At 46.3% G+C, this 20396-nt stretch overlaps 1 protein-coding gene across 2 annotated transcripts in view; it reads left to right on the forward strand.

The window, feature by feature from the left end:
- Positions 1 to 19476, forward strand: part of Slc25a48 (solute carrier family 25 member 48) — a 50258-nt gene extending 30782 nt beyond the window's left edge. Inside the window, exons 5-8 of one of the 2 annotated variants that reach the window (XM_008848782.2) lie at positions 2689 to 2946; positions 5113 to 5246; positions 16275 to 16404; positions 19139 to 19225. In XM_008848782.2, coding sequence (XP_008847004.1) covers positions 2689 to 2946; positions 5113 to 5246; positions 16275 to 16397 — 515 coding nt within the window. In that variant the 3' untranslated portion in view covers positions 16398 to 16404; positions 19139 to 19225. Of the gene's footprint in view, positions 1 to 2688; positions 2947 to 5112; positions 5247 to 16274; positions 16405 to 19138 lie in introns of both variants that reach the window. The other variant, XM_029570536.1, reaches the window with a different exon arrangement.
- The last annotated feature ends 920 nt before the right edge of the window (positions 19477 to 20396 follow it).

Genomic DNA, 20396 nt, shown 5'->3' on the forward strand with positions numbered 1-20396 from the left:
TTTAAAAATTGAAAAATAAAAATATAAAGTTGTGTGTGTGTATGTGAAAAATATGTTTGTGTGATAAAGATTCCGTTACTGCTTATGTTGTGAAGCAAAGGGGGAAAAGGACAACTTTAATTTGTCTCTGGCTCTTGTTGACAAAGTAGCTTCAGTTACCATGTGGTTTCCCAATGCCTGCACCTTCAACTGAGGAGCATTCTGTAGGACACTGTCCTTCAGTCAGGAATGCTGAAGCCACACACCTGGGTGAGCAGGAAGCAGGAACAGGAAGAAATTCCAAGGGCTTCCCAGCTGCTGTGATTTGGGTAAGGGTCCCTCAAAGGTGCTTGTGTTAACAGGCTGGTCTTCAGACTGGAGCTACTGGGAAGAAGTGGGACCTAATGGGAGTACTTGGGCCATTGGGGGGCCCAGCCCCTTCTTCGTTCTCTTTTGCTGGATGAGGTGCGCTGGTTTGCTCTACCATGCACTCTAACCCTGATGCACTGCCTTGCTACAGGCCCCAAACAGTGGAGCTAAAAACATGGAAAAGAACTTTCCAAACCGTGAGCCAAAACAAACCTTTTCTCTTCAGAAGATAATTACCTCAGTTATTTTGTTCTAGTGATGGAAAACTGATAAGCTGTAACAGCATCCTGTTGACATCTCTACTGCAATTACATTGCTTTAAGAGCCACAAATGGGTAATTCAAAAGCAGTAACAGCTAGACGGCTTATGCTACAAACTTGGAAGAATGTGAGAGAATTTCCTCAATATTGACCTGGGAAAGAAGAGGAAAAAAATACAGAGTTTTGTTGTCAAGGCTAGTGGGCAGCTTGGCAAGTATTCTTTCAATATTTGCATCTCCAAACTAGTAGATCATCATCTGGATGCTACCTTTCATTCAGAAACTCCTGAAAGCCACATCATACATAAGTGATTTAGGAAAACCTTCACTCCTTCCTGGTCAGGTTGGTGTTACCTAGAGAGGAAGAGCCTGACCAAAGTTTATAGCTGGTCAGTATCAATTCTGTCTAAGGCAAATTTCCCAGGATAATCAAGGCAATATCATCATGGGTTTGGGAGAAGAAAGGGTGTGTAATGACCTCTTGGGAGCCCCCAAGGGTCATGGTATCTGCTGTTGCTTAGAAGAGCTTTGTGTCCCCTAAAGTGCCCTTTATCCATGCTAACCTCCTATAGGATGCACCATGTAGGCAGTGGGCAGGGCTCAGTCCACTGTTCTTGCTGTGTGGCCTGCAGTAGATGTCAGGGATCCACTCCCCTCGCCCACGCATGGAAATGCAGGGAGTCTGCTCAGCTGCTTATCAGGTACATGAACCTGCCTCTTGTTCTGGTGGACGTCTAGGATGAGTTACACGCTGTCCTTGACTCCAGTCTCCAGTTTGAACTGTGGAGTCATGAGACTGAATTGTTTGGGGACCTGGGAGTGCAATCCGAGGATGAAAAGCCACTGCCTGTTTACAGCATATATGAGCCCAAACTGGACATCAGGTTCATGGAATTCAACACAGGTGGCTCAAATAGGGATGTGGTTACCAGTGAACTACCTTCTCTGTTGCCTGGCCATGCCATGTTAGTTCCTTGAAAGGAACATTGAGAGTCACTTTATCTGCATTGGGACTGGAAGGTTCTGGAGTCTTTCTGGCTATAAGCCCAAACCATGCTAATGATTTAGTGGAGATGATGAGCATGGAGAGAGACGTAGGTGGCCTGTGTGGGGACCAAATGGGAGATCAAGGCTCTGCTGCTATGTGAACCCCCAGAGCAAGCTGCAGACATAGCAAACCATGACCAGCCAGCACAAACCCTGCCGGAAAGGATACAGAGCCCTGGCCCCTGGACTTTGAGGAGCTGTGGGTTTAGATGCTCCCTTACAGCTGTTTTAGGACATGGCCAGGCCAGATTGGCAGGAGTCAGTAAATGCACAGCCCTGCAGCAAGCCAATGGGTCCTCTTCATGACCATCACCTCTTAACAACTTACTGAGCTTCAACAATATTCCAGTCACCACAGTGAGCTCTCCACACCTTACCCGATGGTACTCATGCCCGTCTTTTAAGGGTTAGAAAATAGAAGAAATGCTGACCTGACAAAGTGAAAATGTTTGTTAGTGGTGCATCCAGGACAGTCGGACTTCAAGTCATATTTATTTTTAGACACTGGATGTGGAAGAGAGGAAGAGAGAGAGAGAGAGAGAGAGAGAGAGAGAGAGAGAGAGGGCTATAGAAGAGCCCTTCAACACACTGGCCTTGGGGGAACATAGGAGAGTCATACCACAGCACTAAGCAGTGTCTGTCTTCTCATTGGTTGTGGGATGACATTCCATCTCTGGAATAATTCCCTAACCTTTGCTTCAAGAAAGAGCTTGATGTGGTTGTCACAAATGATCTCAGGCATGTTGCAGTCACAACTACCTAGAAATAGATAGTGATGGTTGACCAGAAAGCTCTAGGATCTTAGGGCAATTTGGCTGGCTTGTCTCCAATCTGGTGGACAGGTTGCCAAGGCCTCCTCGTTGGGACTTCAGAATCCTGATGGGAGCTACCAAGGGGAACAGATAGCTTGGTAAAAATCAATAGACCACTTGAGTAGAAGTTGTCAACAGACTGGACTCGCTCTGGTGCCAGGAGCTAGTCAGTCTCTTACCTGCCTGGGTCATTTGTCACCTTCTCCCTCCTATCTTTGCAGCCAGCCATGGTTTGAAGTCCAGGGCAGTGGCCCCTGGGGAGCAAGCAGCATACCAGGGGCCGGTGCACTGCATTGCAACCATCGTGCGGACTGAGGGCCTGGCTGGACTGTACCGGGGAGCCAATGCCATGCTGCTGAGGGACATCCCAGGCTATTGCCTCTACTTTATTCCATACGTGTTCCTGTGTGAATGGATCACCCCTGAGACCTGCGCCAGCCCCAGCCCCTACGCTGTGTGGCTGGCAGGCGGCATGGCAGGTAAGGGCCACAGCAGCAGGAGCCCCATCCCTGGTTCCATGCCTGCCACTGTGGTGACAGGGCACAGAGGAGCCTACCACGACCTTCCCAGCCACACCTGCAGGACAATATACTCTTTGCTTCTTCCCCGTGTCAGGCATTCCTGAGCCTTTGGAAGAAAATCTGTTATCACGGTTCACCTTTACTGAATGTTGGTCTTTGTTAGGTATACAAAGTGGGAGCCAATCTCAGGTTCAGAGATACTCAAGGTGGTGAAGCGGGATAGCAGGGGCTCTGTAGTCAGAAAGATTCAAGTTTAGCCAGACTTACTCATTCTGTCACTGTAACTTACCTTCTCACCTTACACACATCCCCAATTCATTTAGGGGGAAAGTTGACAAGCTCCCAGTAGTTTTCCACGTCCACTTTGATGCCACTCCCTGTTACCCCTACAGGCATCAATCTCTGCTCCTCTGCATCCCCTCCCCCTCCTGCCCTGCATTAGCCACACTAAGTTCTGCTGTAACTTGACCTTGCCCAGCTTCCCACTTAGCCACAGGGTCTATGTACTTCCAATCCACATGGTCTGGATTTAACAACATAGAGGCTATTGCATTCTTAGGTAGGAGCCTTTTGTTGGAAAGAAAGGTGTTAGAAGTGGAAGTGGGATCAAGAGAGGATGGAATGGAAGAAACTGGAGAGCCTAAGCACATGCAGCACCTCTGTGGAATTGTGCCGTGCTGGGGCGGGGAATGGAGAAATGAAGTTAAAGCTAGAGGGGATATGCACATCAAGAGAGAACCGCTTTTTAAGGAGACGGCAACATGGTGTGTTTGATGAAGGGAAGATCCGGAGAGAGAAATCCTCCCTTCCTCTGCCTCCTCCTCCTGTTTCTCCTCCTCCTCTCCTCTTTCTCCTCTTCTGTCTCAGAACTGTTTTAAAGTTTTATGTGTATGAGTGTTTTACTGTGTGTATGTAAGTGTACCACATGTATGTAATGCCCACAGAGTCCAGAAGAGGGCATTGTATCCCCTAGAACTGGAGTTCCGGAGTTGTTAGTGGCTATATGGGTGCTGGGAACCCATACACACATAACCTTAACTTCTGAGCCATCTCTCCAGCCCCCTATCTGCGTATTAAACTCATAGCAAACAAACAAAGCCCATGTCCTGGTCACTCAACAATAGCATTCCGTGTGTCTGGGGTCCATCCCTGGCCTCCCAGCAAGAGCCCTGTGAGTTCCCATCTGCTCTTATTTGTGTGGAGAGCAGGTGCCTCGTTTCACAATACCCTTGCTTTGACATAAGGAAGCAACCAAGGGCCATTGCAAATGCAGGAGAATGAACATCCAGACAGGCTTCCAGAGGCCGTGGCAGGAGCTAGTAGTGGGGAGGGGTGGTACTGGAGGCCTGCATGGGCAGAGGCCCCAGGTATGCTGAGGTTTCTGGGGCAGCAGTTTGAAAACCTAGCAAGCAAACTGACCTGGACTTTGACATTGGTTTGTTTTCTCTCCTCATCCAAGAATGTACCAATTTCTGTGTTTGTACAATAAATAACCCAGCACTATTTTCCTAGTCCTTTAAAGTCACAAAAATGCATAAATTAGAGCAGCCGAGCTTGTCCAGTGAGGATGACCCAGCAGTATGTGGTCCCTAAGTTTTATGTCATGTATTTAGAACTTTTTACACAGAAAAGTACTGTGCCTGCCCTTTTCTTACAGCCCATAGGCTGCCCTTCTTGGTGAGCTGTCTGTGGGAAGGAGTTTGTTTAGCTTCTCTGTGTGCAAAGCAAATTTGCCTACAGGTAGCTGGCTGCAAGCCTTTGGACATGCGCTCCACCCTGGGCTCTCTGCCTGCCCTGGGAGAAGAACTGCAGAGCACTGTGGGCAGTTACTGTCCCGACAATAAATGTCACATGTGGAGCACTGCTGTGGCCTGGTTTTATGATCCAGGCTTCACAGACATCAGTTCACTGCCTCCTTACAGCAACATCATGGGTACAGCACTGCTGCCCCAATTCATCTACGAGGGGCCCAAGGCTCCCCTGCTAAGGGAGGCCCAGAAGTCCTGTTCACTGCCCACTTCCCCCCTCAGTTATGGGTTTCTGAGCAGCAGCATCCTCAAGGACTAGGCCCTGCAGCCCCCCAGACAGCCAGCTCTGACACCTTTCATTCTTCTGTCTTTGCAGGGGCAATCTCCTGGGGGACCGCAACTCCAATGGATGTCGTGAAAAGTCGACTCCAAGCTGATGGCGTCTATTTAAACAAATACAAAGGAGTTCTGGATTGCATCTCCCAAAGTTATCAGCAGGAAGGCCTCAAAGTAAGCCCCACAACAGCCCGCTGGGTCAGCATCAGTCCCTATTCAAATGTGTGGTGGTGTGAGACTGGAGGAAGAACTGGGACAGTCAGGGTTACCATTTATGAAGTGTCATGACCAGGTGCCCATCAGTGCTTTTCCTATGCTGTCTTGTCCAGTTCTCACCTAGGGCCAGTAGAGGGTGCAGGAGGCACATAAACTACTCACCTGCTAGGTAACCTGCCCAATCACAGCTGGCACAGGGCAGGAGCTGGGGCCAGTGCCCAAGCCTGTCTGTTGCCTTCTTGCCAAGGTGGGTTGGGCAATCCTTCTTTGCCCCTCCTCTTAGACAGAGGTCTCACAGCCTCCTCATGTCTTCTCTGCCCCTCAGTCATCTCTCCTCACTGGCTCAAGGCCTCCTGCCCTACCACCAAGTCCAGACTCCATCCTGTCTGGGCTCAGCGTGGAGCCATCTCCTAGCACCCTAGGCTTTGTCTCTTCTGGTCTCCTCCCTGTAGCTGAGTTTATCCTTAACACGCATCATGCTAGAACAAAAACCAGGCTTCCAAGGCCAAGGTTAGAAACAAAGATATTACCCTTCAGGGATATAGCTTTCCAGAGAAACATCAGGCCTGCACTTCCCTCCGAGGTAGGGACTTTGCTTTCTTGGCTTGGCTCTTAGCAGAGTTCAGATCATAGTCAGGCCTGGCTACCTGTAAGCTGGGGGAACCCAAGCTCTCTGGGCCCCTGTTTCTTCAGAGGTGATCATTCTACCATGCAGTACATGGCTGTTTAATATAAATGAAATGAAGCAGTTACCACATAGCCCATAGTAAAGATTTGGGAAGAGTTAAATTTGTCACTGGCATTAGGATTTTAAAGTTTGCACATGAAGTATGGGTTTCATGGTGGTGTTTCATACATATGTGTCCTTACGCTCGTTCATCCCCTTCCTACTGGCCTCCCTCGTGCCCCCAGATGGTTCCCTTTGCCCATCCCAAATAGCCCCCCTTCTCACTGTTCTCTGCTTTCCCTTAAGAACCCTTCTCTGTCTCATTATTTACTTTCTAGGGTCAAGAGCACACACACATATATGTATATATATATGTACATACATACATACATATGTATAAATTTTGAGACAGGGTCTCGTTAAATTGCCTAAGCTGTCCTTGAACTTGAACTTGGTGTAATCCTACTGCCTCAGCCTCGAAGTAGAGGAGGCCTTCACCACCAGGTCCACATATGTGCATGCACACGCGCGCGCGTGTGCGCGCGCACACACACACACACATGCACACACATACACAAACACAATTTTGAATCTAGGTTTCAAATATGAGAGAAAAGATGTAGTATTTGCCTTTCTGAATTTGGCTTATTTCATTTAACATGGTTTCCACTTCTATTTTCCTGAAGATGTCCTGATTTCACTTTTCTTTATAGCTATGTAAAATTCCATTATATAATATATACATACATACATATATATATATATTCTACATTTTCTTCATTCATCTGATGATGGACAGATAGGCTGGTTCCATTTCTTGGGTATTGTGAATAGTGCAGCAATGACAGATGTGTCAGAATCTCTGTATTATGCTGACATAGAGTCCTTCCAGCATATACCCAGAGGTGGAATAGCTGGATCATATGGTGAGTATTTTTAGTTATTTGAGAAACCAAGAAGCCTCCATACTGATATCCATTATGGATGTAGGATATACATTCCCACCAGCAGTGAGAAGGACACCCCCCAATCCTTCATAGCATTTGTTTTCTTGATGATGGCTATTCTGAGAGGTGAGATAGAGTTTAAATTTGCATTTCCCTGATGGCTGGGGGTATTAAATACGTACTCAAATATTCATCAGCCACTTGTATTCCTCCTTCTCCTCTTTCCTCTCCCCCTCCTCTCCCTCCTTCTCTTCCTCCTCCTCTACCTCCACGTCCTTCATCTCTCTTTTTTTTAAAGACAGGTCTCCCCATAGCCCACCGCCCCCCCCAGCTGGCCTGGAACTTGCTATATAGACCAGGCTGACCTCCAAGTGCTGCCTCCTGAGTGCTGGAATTAAAGGCATGCACCCCCCCCCTCCGTGTATTTTTTCTTTTGAGAGCTATTTTCTCAGTTATTTAACCCATTTATTGGATGACCTGGTTTGGGGTGTTTAAATTTTACATTTTTTATATATTCTAGATATTATTCCCCTATCTTGTGTGTCATTGGCAAAGGCTTTTTCCCCCATTCTGTGGTTGTCTCTTCATTTTGCTGATTGTTTCCTTAGCTGTGCATAACATTCTTAGTTTCGGGGGCTGGAGAGATGGCTCGGTGGTTAAGAGTACTTGCTCTTACAGACCAGGGTTCAATTCCCAGCACCCACATGGCAGCTCCCAACTGTCCTTAACTCCAGTTCCATTCAGGTGACCCGACACTTTTGGTCTTGACAGGCACTGCATGCATGCGGTGCACTTACATGCAGGCAAAACATTTTTGCATATAAAATTAAAATACATAAATTTTTTCTTTTAAATCTTCTAAAAAGATTTTTGATTTCACGTAATCCCATTTTTCAATTCTTGGAATTATTTCTTTCATTATTGGGGTCTTTTTCAGGAAGCCTTTGCCTGTGTTTGTATCTTGAAGTGTTTTATCTGTGTTTCCCCCTAATCGTTTCAAAGTTTCAAAGTTTCAGGTCTTTTTTTTTCTTTGATTTACTTAATTTTGGGGGGCTTTTTGGCTACTCTAACATCTCCACCCCCCCCCGCATCTTTTAAGGGTTAGATAGACACTCCTAAATACTTTCAACATTTTTGGCCTTTGGAACAGAATCTGTTGCTAAGAGGCCCAAGGACATTTTGACTTTTAGCCAAGAAACTGGCTACTTTTCTTTGGGGTCTCTTTACCCTAACTGCCTAGCCAATTCCTAGCTCCTATAAAGTTTCAAGTCTTAAAATCTTTGATTTTTTTTTGAATTTACTTTTGTGTAGGGAGACAGATATGAATTCATTCTTCTACGTATGGAAATCCAGTTTTCCTGACACCATTTGGTAAAGATAATGTTCTTCCTCCAACACATGTTTCTGACACCTTTGTAAAAAAAATCCCATGGGTGTAGCAGCACAGGTTTGTTCCTGGGTCCTCTGTTCCACTCTGATGGTCTGCATGTCTGTTTTTGTGTCATACCATGCTGTTTGGTACTATGGCTCCATAGTGTAATTTGAGATTGCACTGTTCTTTCTGCTTGGGATTGCTTTGACTATTTGGGGTTTGTTGTACTTTCCTATGAATTTTAGCACATTTTTCCTATTTCTGTGAACAATGCCATTAGGATTTTGATGGACATTACATTGAATCTACACATTGTTTCCAGTAGTATAGCCATTTTCATGATATTGTTTCTGCCAATTCCTGAGCATGGGTGGTCTTTCCATCTTCTAGCGTCTTAAAAATTTTTTGATTGTAGAGGCCCTTCACTTCCTTCGTCGGTTTATTCCTAAATATTTTATGATTTTTCAAAGCAAATGTGAATGAATCTTTCTTTTTTCTTATTTATTTCTCAGCAAGTTTGTTATTGGTATGCAGAAAATCTACTGATATTTGTATGTTGTTTTTGTGTCCTGCTATTTTGCTGAAAATGTGAATAAAGTCTAAGGGGCCTATAGGGTCTTTTAAGTATAAGATAATGTCATCTGCAAATAGGGATAATTTGACTTCTTTCCTATTTGTATTTCATTTATTTCATTTTTGTCTTATTTCTCTAGCTAAGACTTCAAGCATTACATTGAATGAGTGGGGAGCGTGAACACCTTGTCTCATTTTAGAGTTAGAGCAAAGCCTTCCATTCTTTCCTATTCAGTATAATGTTGGCTATAGACTTGTCATATACAGCTTTTAGTGTGTTGATGTATGTTCCTTCTAGTCCTAGTTTCCTCAAGGCTTTCTATCATTCATTAAATTTTTTCAAAGGTCTTTTCTGCATATATTAAGGTGATTGTGTGATTTCTGTCCTTAAGTTTGTGTGCCATATTTATATACTGATTTGCAATTTTTGAATAAAGCCATTCCTGGAATGAAATCAATTTGATCATAGATATCTTCTTAATGTGCTTTTAAATTAGGTTTGCAAGAATTTTATTGAGAATTTCTGTGTCTGTGTTCATCAGGGAAATTGGTCTATAATTTCCCCCCTTTAGTTATCTTTATCCAGTTCTGGTATTCGGATAATGCTGGCTTTGTAGGATGAGTTTGGTAGGGTGCCTTCTATTTCCATTTTATGGAACAGTTTGAGGGGCATTAGCTTCAGTTCTTTAAATATCTGATATAATTTGGCAGGAAATCCATCCAGTTCTGGACTTGTCTTTGATGGATGACTTTTTAGTACTGCTTGGATCTTTGATTGTTATTTTACCTATTTAAATTGTTTATATTTTCTTGAATTGAATTTACTAGATCATATGTGTCTAAGACTTTATCTGTTTCTTCTTGATTTTCCAGATTTATGGAATATAATTTTTCAAAGTATTCCCTAATAAATATTTGGAAATCATTATAATCTGTAGTAATCTCGAGTTTTTCATCTTTAATTTTCAAATTTCGGATCCTCTCTTAGTCAGTTTGGCTAAGGGTTTGTCAATCTTGTCTATTTTTTCCAGAGACCCAACTCTTTGATTGATTCTATGTATTGTTCTTTGAGTCTCCGTTTCATTAATTTCTGCCCTGATCTTTATTATGTCTTACCTACCGTTTTTCGGTTTGGCTTGTTCTTGTTTTCCTAAGGCTTTGCATCATTGGGTTATTTACTCGCTCTGATTTTTGTGTGTAAGCACGCAGGGTTATAATCTCTCCTCTTAGATCGGCCCCAGCTGTACTTTTAGTTAGCTCTGATAAGCTGCACTTTCATTTTCATTGGACTTTAGGAATGTTTACATTTCCTCCCTGATTTCTTCAGCAAACGTTCAAGAATTACTGAAGAACACTTTGTTCAAGCTCCATGTATTTGTGCAGTTTCTGTAGTTTATCTTGTCATCGATTTTTATGGTATCAGGATCTAGCTGACCTTTTATGTCCGTTGGTATTTGTTTTATGAAATTGGGAGCCCAACGTTTGGGGCACATATATTTACAGCCGCGAAATCTTCTTATGAGTATGTAGTGACCTTTCCATGTCTTCTGATTTTGATTTGACGTCCACAGTATCAGATACCAGACGTCAGCTATACCTATGCCAGTGTGTTTCAGCTTCCATTCTCTTGGTGGCCGTCTTCCATCCACTCTCTTAGTCTCTGAGTGTGTGTGCTCTTTGGAGACAGCGTACAGCTGGACTAGTCTTTTAATCTAGTCAGCCAACCTGAATCTTTTTAGTCATGAGTTGATGTCATTTACATGTAAAGTTATTATTAAGAGAAGTTCACTAATTCCTGTAATTTTTTGGTTGGATTATTGTCTGTTCTTCTCTTTCTCCCTTACTGTATTAGGAGTTTGCTGGCCTTCTGTGTTGGAAACTACTCTTTCCTAGCTCTCCTCTTGCCAAATTTATTCTTTGCTGTGTTCCATTATTGTGACCATCTAGTATCCTTCTCTGTATATAATATTCCTTTACGTGTCTTCTGCAGTGTTGCCTTGGGGGTCACAAATTGCCTTATTCTCTGCTTGCCTTGAAATGTTCTTACTTCTCCATCAGCTTCTTTCTGGGTTTTCAAAAATAACATTTCCAGTTGTGTGCATGTCAACTGCACTGGGGACTCTTGTTGGAAGGGAGGGTCAGCTGCACCAGGGACTCCTGTATTTCCTGTGTTCATGGGATGCTGACTCAGCACTGGACCTGTGTCTGGTGTCCATCAGAGCTGTCTTCATTCTGTTAGTTTCCCTCTGTGTACCAGAGGCCTCCGCTGGCCATATTTAGCTTTTTAGTCTGTGGACCGGGCAGGTTGTCCCTGTCTTCCAAAACCCCCCAGACTGTAGCACCAGAGGTGGCTAATCTTCTAGGCTGGATGTGTTTCTCACATATGTTGGGAGTGTGGGAAGCAACCATAGCACTGAGATCCATGCAGGCCGAGGCTCCCTCTCTTTGTACTTTCAAGACCTCCTGAGAATTAATCACCCTGCTGAAGGGATACAGCTATGGGTGTCAAGTATACAGGTGGTTCTAGAACTTGACCCACTCACTAACCTGAGGCTCTGGGCTATCAAACTCTAGGGATCTTCTTAGTTGGTAAGGTTTGCTCCCAGCCACCAAGCGTAGAGCTGTCTTTCCTTATGGTCTTCCCTGCCTGAGCCAAGCCGTACCCCTCAGTTTGTCAGTGCCCAGCTCTCCTGGCCTTCACAACTGCCTCCCTGGGTCTTTCCTCACCCTAGGCTATGACAGACCAAATTGAGACTCCCTGATCTGTGATTGTCCCTGACCTCAGGCTCCAGGGGTAGCCTGGTTTTTAACAGTAATCTTTCTCAAGATGACTCCCAGCCACTGCCCTCATGACAAAAATGGGATTTATTTCTATTGCTGACTGATCTGCCAGAGGAATCACTGTCTCACAAAGCCTATAGTGGGGTTTAAGGCTTGTAGGTTGGTGGTGTGTGTTGTAGGCTGTGGTGTGTGTTGTAGGCTATGGTGTGTGTTGGTTTAGGCTGCCCTTCTCTCACCTGGCTCACCCTTTGGAAATGCCTTCTGCCTCCCCTCCCCTGCCATGGAGCCTTGGGGCTGAAGCTGTTTTTCTGGTTTCTTCTCTTCTGAGTGCCACCTGCCCTTTGCTTCACACTTTTCAGGTAACCTTTCACTTCTGTGGATTTCCAAAGTCCATCCTCTCTCCCACTTTGGAACAGAGTCTGCTCTGTTTATTCTCTGATTCTCTCCTTCACGAGGACACATGGAGGGATCATCTAGCCGGACACATCACCCAGAAGTTCCCTGAATGCTTCTTTTCCTATTATAGTTTAATTAATGCCTGTTCCCACAGGACTTGTCCTGCCAGGTGGTCCTATCCATCCAGCCAGACCTAGCACATGGGCCCCAGGGTCTCCTCTTCTTCTGTGCCCACACAGGTGCTTCTCACACATCACCATGGGACACAGACGGTGCTTTCTCTACCTGCTTCTTCCCTTCTTAGAGCAAGTTACTTGTTCCATTCTCTCCCTTGCCTGAAGAAAGATCCAAGGCTTTGGATGAGCCAGAGGAGGGAAGCTAACATGTGGTATGAAAGGGGCAAGATCGAGAGGACCTCACTATCTGGATCGAGATCCCCATCTAAAAGTAGAACTACCAGAAGTGAACATAGCATGTAGCCCTTAGCATTAAAGAGTCAGTTGCCAATTCAATTTGACAAAAGCTCCAGAAGAAAACAGCTAAGTTGTCATAAGTTCCCTTGTTAATTTTCCCATTTGGGGAACACTGAAATATGTCAGGTACAATTCTAGGAGTCAGGGACAGAACTGTTAATAAAGAGAGAAAACTGACAATCTGATGAAGCCAGCTAGCCAGTGAGTCCACAGTTGAACCAGGTTCTAAGGCTGCATTAATGGAAATAGAGTAGGTAGGGTAAGGGTGGTGGAAACCTTTGTCCACAGTCAGATCACAGCTGCAAGGTCGCAGTCACCTCTAGTTGTCACCCATTAATTAAGACACTGATGATGCCCGGAATGGACAGGGGTAGGACCACGGGGCGAGGAAAGGCTGGAGTTGCCGAGGACATAGAATGAGGTTCAGGAGAGCTTTGTCAGCTTTGTTTTAGCAGTGGATAACCTTGGACATCTGCTCTCTTCATTATTTTATTTATTTTTGGATTTTTGAGAAAGGGTTTTCCTGTAGTCCCAGCTGTCCTATTGCTAACTATGTGGAGTTCAGGCTGGTCTCAATTTCATGAGGCTCTGCCTACCTCTGCCTCCTGAGTGCTGGGATTATATGTACCACCTCACCCAGCTGTCTTCATTATTTAAAATGTTTTTTATTGAGAGGGTGTGTGTGTGTGTGTGTGTGTGTGTGTGTGTGTGTGTGTGTGTGTTAAAGAAGTCAAATAGTTTGTGATTCAATCAGCAGTTACTGGACATAAAAGAGAATCAAGTGGGATATTGTCTTTTTATTTGAGGTTTTTTTCCATTTCCCCGACTCAATTAAAAAAATCTCTAGAGACAAAAAAATTTACTGATATCATTTCCTCCCCACATCATAGTGTACTGTAGAAATCCTTGGGGCTGAAGCTGGAGATTGCTTTCTTTTTTAAAAATTTTTATTTATTATTTTTATTTTATGTGTATGCATGTATTGCCTGCATGTAGGTAAGTGCACCCATGTTGTGTAATGCCCTTGGAGGACAGAAGAGGCTATCGGATTTCCTGTAACTGGAGTTGCGGACAGTTGTTAGCTGCCATGTGGATGCTGGGGTTCGAACCCAGTCTTCTGCAAGAAAGGTAAGTGCACCCGTGTCGTGCAATGCCTGCGGAGGTCAGAAGAGGCTGTTGGATCCCCTGGGACTAGAGTTATGGACAGTTGTTAGCTGCCATGTGGGGATTCAAATCTGGGTCTACTGCAAGAACCGTCAGTGTTCTTAACCAATGAACCATCTCTCCAGCCCCGGAGGTTACTTTCTTAATTCAACAGTGTCTGGTCTCCAGCCTTTATTCTGAGACAGGTTTTGTTTGCTTGCTTGTTTGTTTGTGGTGCCAAGAATCAACCCCCACGCATGCTAGGTGCACACTCTCTGACTGGTCTTGCCATGTGTGTTTAAGATAAATGTCTAAAACTTGTAGGAGTTGATTAAACGCTGAATACCATGTGAACGCCCAAGAGCACACGCTGTTGTAGTCCTGCTGTGACCCTGCCCTTTCAAAAGCAGTTGGCATTATGAGTCCCTTGAGACATACTCCCAGAATACCCAGTGCAGGTGCAAGCATACATGAACGAGGGAGTATCTGCATCCATTCTCATATGTGAGCATTGCAAGCAAGGGGGTATCTATGTTATTCTCAGGTGTGAGCATCTCACATCAGTGTAACAGTACAAAGGCAATACCTCACAAGGCAATACAGTGCTGGAAACACAGGCTGCCTGGGACTTTCCTGCCACCGCAGTTGTACGAATGCCTTCATCCATGACCAGTGGTAGCTGCAGTCCCTATGGCATAGGCTCTGTTCTCTAGAGCATGACTTCTGGAACATTCTTGCTGTGGCTCATGAAGGCACAAAACCCCATACCCCCTTCATGGTAGCCGTTTTCGTGGTAGGGAACCATGGCTCTTCATAAGGAGGTTCTTAGCCCAAGGGCTGTGTGTCCTAAAAGCTCAGGGTAAAAGTCAACAGGCCTGAATATTGTTCTGTGAGGCAGGAGGCTGCACCCCAGGCTGGGCCCACCTGGTTCTGCCTCAGAGCAGAACCAAACAGAGGCTATCGGGAGCTTTGAGCACCCAGTGTGGAATTTTCCTCTCTGAGCCTGACCCAGTTCCTTGCTGTTACTCAAGTAACAGTCACTCTGGGTGAGCCAGTGGAATTCCAATATGGTTAGGCATTAGAGAGGAGTGCTATTACCCAGATCCCACATCGCCCTGCCCTGTGAGTCTGTGGTCCAGCATTTAGTCCATGAGCTCCTTTCCCAGGCCAAGCTGTGTCCTGTGGCTGCCAGTGTCACCTGACATCTTAGCCTCCACCAGTTCTGAGCCCATAGTGCCCAGAGACCTTGGAACCAGAAACACACAGACTGGTTGTTGCCCTGTAAAAATGACCAACGCTGCGTTTTGAACTTAAAAAATTATTCAGGTGCCAGAGCAGGCTCAGCTCCTGTGATTGACAGCTCTCAGATCTTACTTCAGGAGGAGTGGCCTTCCAATACCTTCTTTTCTTTTTTAAAAAATATTTGATCTATTATTTTTATTTTATGTGTATGAGTGTATTGCCTGCAGGTAGGTAAGTACACTCGTGTCATGCAGTGCCCTCGGAGGACAGAAGAGGCTGTTGGATCCATTGGAACTGGAGTTAAGGACAGTTAGCTGCCATGTGGGTGCTGGGATTCAAACCCAGACCTTCTGCAAGAACAACCAGTGTTCCTAACCACTGAGACATCTCTCTACCCCTCCCCACCAATAGCTTATTTTCTATGTCGAAGGGACATCTCCCTACCCCATGGCTCCCCCAGGCCCCTTTCTGTTTCCATCACTGTCTGGTAATATTACAACTTTTCCTCAGTAGGCTCATCTCCTCTAAGGTCATAAAATGTCCGTTTCTCAGGGTCCACCTGGCACCAACCAGGAAGATGCAGAGGGCACAGGGAGATCGTGGGAGACGTGTCATAGCATTGCTTAGGGATGGGAGACAAATACAGGTGACAGGTCATAGCAGAGGTGGAGTCCAGCAGCTTGTCAACACAGACCACGCCTCCTCATGCCCACAGGTGGCAACTGTGGATGCTGACAAACGCAGTCAGCATCACTGGGTGTTGACTGACTCAGTGACACTAGGAATTACTTCAGAAGTGTTTTCTCAGCCATTTCCTGGAGCACCCTTAGCAGTCCAACACTTCCTGCTAGAGACTTCGTCACTCACCCACACCACTCACCCACTCTGTGCCCTACCCTATGCCTGTGGTCTTAAGCACTGTCAGAAGTCTGTCCTCTGCCACTTTGGAGTGGTTGCACAAAACACCTGTCCCCATTATTGAGTATGATTGGGTGTTCAATGTAGGGCTTCCAGAACCCGGAGGGGGGGGGGAGAGAGAGAGAGAGAGAGAGAGAGAGAGAGAGAGAGAAATATACCAACACAGAGGTGTTTGTGGCTCAGTTTGCTGAACTATTCAGTAGATGCACATCAGAACCCAGGAGGACAAGTACTATCACATGTGCCATGTGTTGGGAGCATGACAGGGGCTTCCCACATATAGGTTCTTTGGGTTCCAGCCAGGCCAGGGCCAGGTTACACTGCACGTCCAACCATTACTCCAACCCACAGCAGTGGGGCTGCAGAGGGTGTGGGTTGTCAGTGCAGAGGATGTGGGTTGACAATGCTGAGGGTGTGGGTTGTCGATGCAGAGGGTATGATTTGATCCTGGAATAACCAGCCCCCTGCCCAAAGGTGTTTTTCAGGGGCATCACTGTGAATGCTGTGCGGGGCTTCCCCATGAGCGCGGCCATGTTTCTTGGGTATGAGCTCTCACTGAAGGCACTCCGTGGTGACCACACTGTGACAAGCCCATAAATGTCAGGTCAGTGTGCTTCCTTCTTAGCCACCTATGAAGTCAGAACATCATTCTTCATTGTGAAGATGATGGAGATTCTGAAATGTCCCTCTGTCCCTGTGATAGGTCTGGGATTAGACAATTCTCACTACCAGGAGGCAGTTCTGAAATGACCACCTGTGACAGTGGTGTGCCGGATCCCCAGTGTCTAAGCTGGGCACAACTCACCCTTTCACAGCCACCTCACCTACTCCTCCATTCACAACTTCTACAGCCTTTGGAGACATGTGCATTTAGCTTCTCTGAGGACCCCAACCCCAGTGCCCCTCCACACCCACATGGGGGCCATCTCCCCACCTCCTACTGAGCTTTAACAGACTCCCAAAGCCCCAGAGGACAGGCCTCTGCCACCATTCCTTGCCTCCCTGGCTCAGAGTCCTCCTGCTTGCTCTCTAGCTGCAGAAGGCTTACTGTTGCCCGAGGGTTCTTCTAAAAGTAGCCATATGCAACTGACTTTTAGCAGCTCCCTGCTTTACTTGACCTGGGAGTCTGACTCTCTCTTCTGAGGTCTGTGCTCCTGCTGTGCCCTGCACCAACCCTCTTGGTCTAAGTGTCACCAGCTCTTTGTCCTCTGTCCCTAGTTGTAGGTCTTCTTCTCCAGGATGCCAGCTTTATTTCTCAGCTGGGATGAGACCTACCTACTGGAGAGCCCCTGCTGCTCTCCAGGGAGTCCTAACTGCCTGGTGTTCCCCTCTATTCCCATTGATGATCCCCTGCCCTGTAGCTCTCCTCCCTGCCCTGCTGGTGACTCAACCATGTGCCCAGAGGAGGATGGCCAGGCTCCCTATCCCCTCTATGCCTATCTCACTCCTGTTGTTACTTCTCCCTGGCCCTGAACTCATTATCTGCCAAGCTCAGAAGACAGGGAGGGGCCAGTCATTGAACTTTCTCCTCAACCAAGAAGCCATTACACTTGGCCTCCATGACTGCCAATTCTCCTGAGAAGGATGACCACTCTCAGGGAAGCCTAGAAGCCCCACTTTGGCTCTCCAACCCTATGCTGCAGGCGCTGCTAGGAAGTGAAGACAGGTCCTAGATGTATGCAGAGGGTGCCATCTGCCAGGCTGACCACAGCAAGCCTGGAAGCTGGCCTTAAAATGCTTGCAGCCCTTTACTAGAGTACTGACGTTCACAGCTTCTCTGGCTTTTTGCCCTTTTGTTTGAAAGGAAAAAGGATAGTAAACATGCTTTGCATAATTAAACATCTTGGTGAAGAGTCCCTGCATTTGGGTAATGTCCAGGGAGGGCAGAGCAGGACAGAACAGGACAGTTGGCTCATCCTTAAAGCTGTGTCCTGACATCAGCCCAATCCCAGTCCATCCCCTTTATCAGGTAAAGACAGCTTTTAAAAATCCTATAATAACATCAATTCCTTTTTTATGTTGTAGAAAATACAAATAAAAGGACAAAATAAGAACACCTCTAATGACCTTAAGATCTGTTGTCGGCCTTCCACGTGCTTTCAACGTGTGTCTTCAAATTCAGATCTGACTTTACATAATGCTTTATAACTCAGGACCAGTTCCCACATGTTTAAATCTTCAGCTACAAAACGGTTTTAATGCCAAGACCTCAAATCCCAGAGTGGCTGGGCACTTGCCCTAGTTGTTGTACTGTGTCACTCTTGGCCACCCCAAGGATTCGCTCTTTCAGGAGGGTAGAGGAAGGTTTTAGAGAGCCAAGTCGTGATTGTACAGGATTTGGCCTTTCCGAGCAGTGGCCAAGCCAGCTGGAAGCTCTGAATACGTTCCCTTGCAAACGGCTTGGACCGGTGCCTGTCTCCTTAGAAAAAGGGCTGCTAAGGTCAGTGGGGGTGGGTGGGGAGAGAAGAGCTGGTGTCCTTCAAGTGGGAGAGGGAGTTGTCAGAAACTTGTCTAGAGCTTTGCCTTGAACAATCTTACCTGAGTTGTTTAACATCTTCTTTTAACCAAGAACCACAGGCCTTTTAATGAGCCTGGGCTTTATTTTAGGAAGGTTTGGGGCAGGCCATGTCCCAGGCAACAGAAACAAGAACTCTTTGAAGATGTGCATGGCAATGCCTTCTCCTCACCTAGACCCAGCATGGAGGAGATGGTGTACACACAGAGGACCACAGAGCCCTGAAGACCCTAAGAAGTGGTGGGATGGTGACTGTCTCTAGGCATCTGCAGGGCATACAGGACCCAACTCCCCAGCGTCTCAGCGAGGCAGAACTTCCCTTCTCATTCCTCCCTGTGGTTCCCTCCCAGGCTCTACAGAGTAGACACCACGTGAAGCATGATGAGACCATGTGTGGTGGCCATTGTATCATGAGGTGCCCAGTCACTGGCCTGCAGTCAGCTTCTAGGTTTGTTGAGGAGTCCCGCTGTGTTATCCCTGCCTGCCCCTCAGGATGCTGGCACCAGAACCTTCCTGAAGTAATGCTAGTCTGCTCTCTGCTCTGAGGTGCATCTCTAGACCAGGAGATTTCATACTCAAGGAAAGGAGACATGTTTGTCTTGATCCCTTGTTTGAACATTTACGAATAATCCCAGACAGCCCTCCTGACCTTCAGCAGTGTGTTTTGGTGATTCTTAGCTCATCTCTACAGCACAAGAAAAGTCTCCATGTGGGTTGTCTGACCTCTAGCTCCTGCTGGTGATAACCTTGAGAGATGACATTCTTGCATTCCTTCCTTCTTCCCAGAGCTTCTGTCATCTGACCAGGCCTTATCCCATTGCAGGTCCACACTGTCAGCAACAGTGAATTTACTACAAAGAAGCAAGGATCCTATCACCCATCACCAGGCTCTGTGGGCTGTGGTCGTACACTGACCTGGGAACCACTTCCTCCATAATCATAAGTTCTCTGGTCCTCACCTCAGGCCAGTGCCACCGAACCAGAGGCCTGGAAGGAAGCAGCTAATCTTGGATCGAGCAGTCACCACCTCTTTCAGCTCTGGATTAGAAAAACCAGGGCAAAGTAGAGTCTGTGCCCATGGCTGTTGAAAACTCAGTGGAAATTCACAGAGGAGCTGGAATCAGCTCTGTGCTTCCAAATAAAAGCACGGAAAACCCTTTAGGTTGTTTCTGTGTCAGATGACTTCCAAGAGGCCTTGCCCACCATCCTTTCTGCTCTGCTTAGGCCCTGAGATGTTGCTAGCCTAGAGAGAAACCTGTTCCATCAGGCAAGCAGTGGAACTGAGGGTAGCACTGTCACTTCCCTTCTCCCGGGTCACTGAGGTGGACAAGAAGAGCTCAGTAGCTGTAAAGGGCCATGTGGAAGGGAAAAGATGGACGATGTTCTCACAAGCCTGAACTGCTCTTGGTGTCACACATCACAGATGGTAGCCCTGAGCTTGCAGGGGTGGGTAATCTCCAGGCCTCACTTCCAAAAGAAAAAAAGAAAAAGAAAGAAAGAAAGAAAAGAAAGAACGCATACTTGTCCACACCCTGCATTCCAAAGTGAGTCTGTGCTCCTGTTTTACTTCCTATTGGGATTACATAGATGGCCACTTGCCGCTATGAAGCATTTGTTCATGACATCACTTCTAGCTCTGTTACCTGCAGCAGGCACACCTGCTCCATCACAGAGTGCACTGCTTCTTAGTGCAGTGCTGCATGTGACTTCAGATTCCTGCCCAACACTGTCACCTGGGCAGCCATACCTGCCCACCAGAACCACCATCCAAAGTGATCTATTTACCATTCATGCCTCAAATCCCAGTGAGAACACTGACCTCACATTCCACTTAAGAGAAACACCCCCCCCCACACTGCTGGATCTCAGTGATTCCGGCTGCTCTTCAGAGGACCCAGGTTCAGTTCCCAGCACCCACATAGTGATTCACAATCTGTAACTCCAGTTCCAAAGGATCTGATGCCCCCTTCTGGCCTCCATGGGCATTGCACACATATACACAGACAAAACACACTCATAAAATAAAAATAAAGAAAGAAGAGTACATGAAGTTATCAGAAAAAAGTGATGGGGAGATATGG

The sequence above is a fragment of the Nannospalax galili genome, unplaced genomic scaffold, assembly GCF_000622305.1.
Source record: "Nannospalax galili isolate Female #2095 unplaced genomic scaffold, S.galili_v1.0 scaffold1830, whole genome shotgun sequence".
Lineage (NCBI taxonomy): Eukaryota > Metazoa > Chordata > Mammalia > Rodentia > Spalacidae > Nannospalax > Nannospalax galili.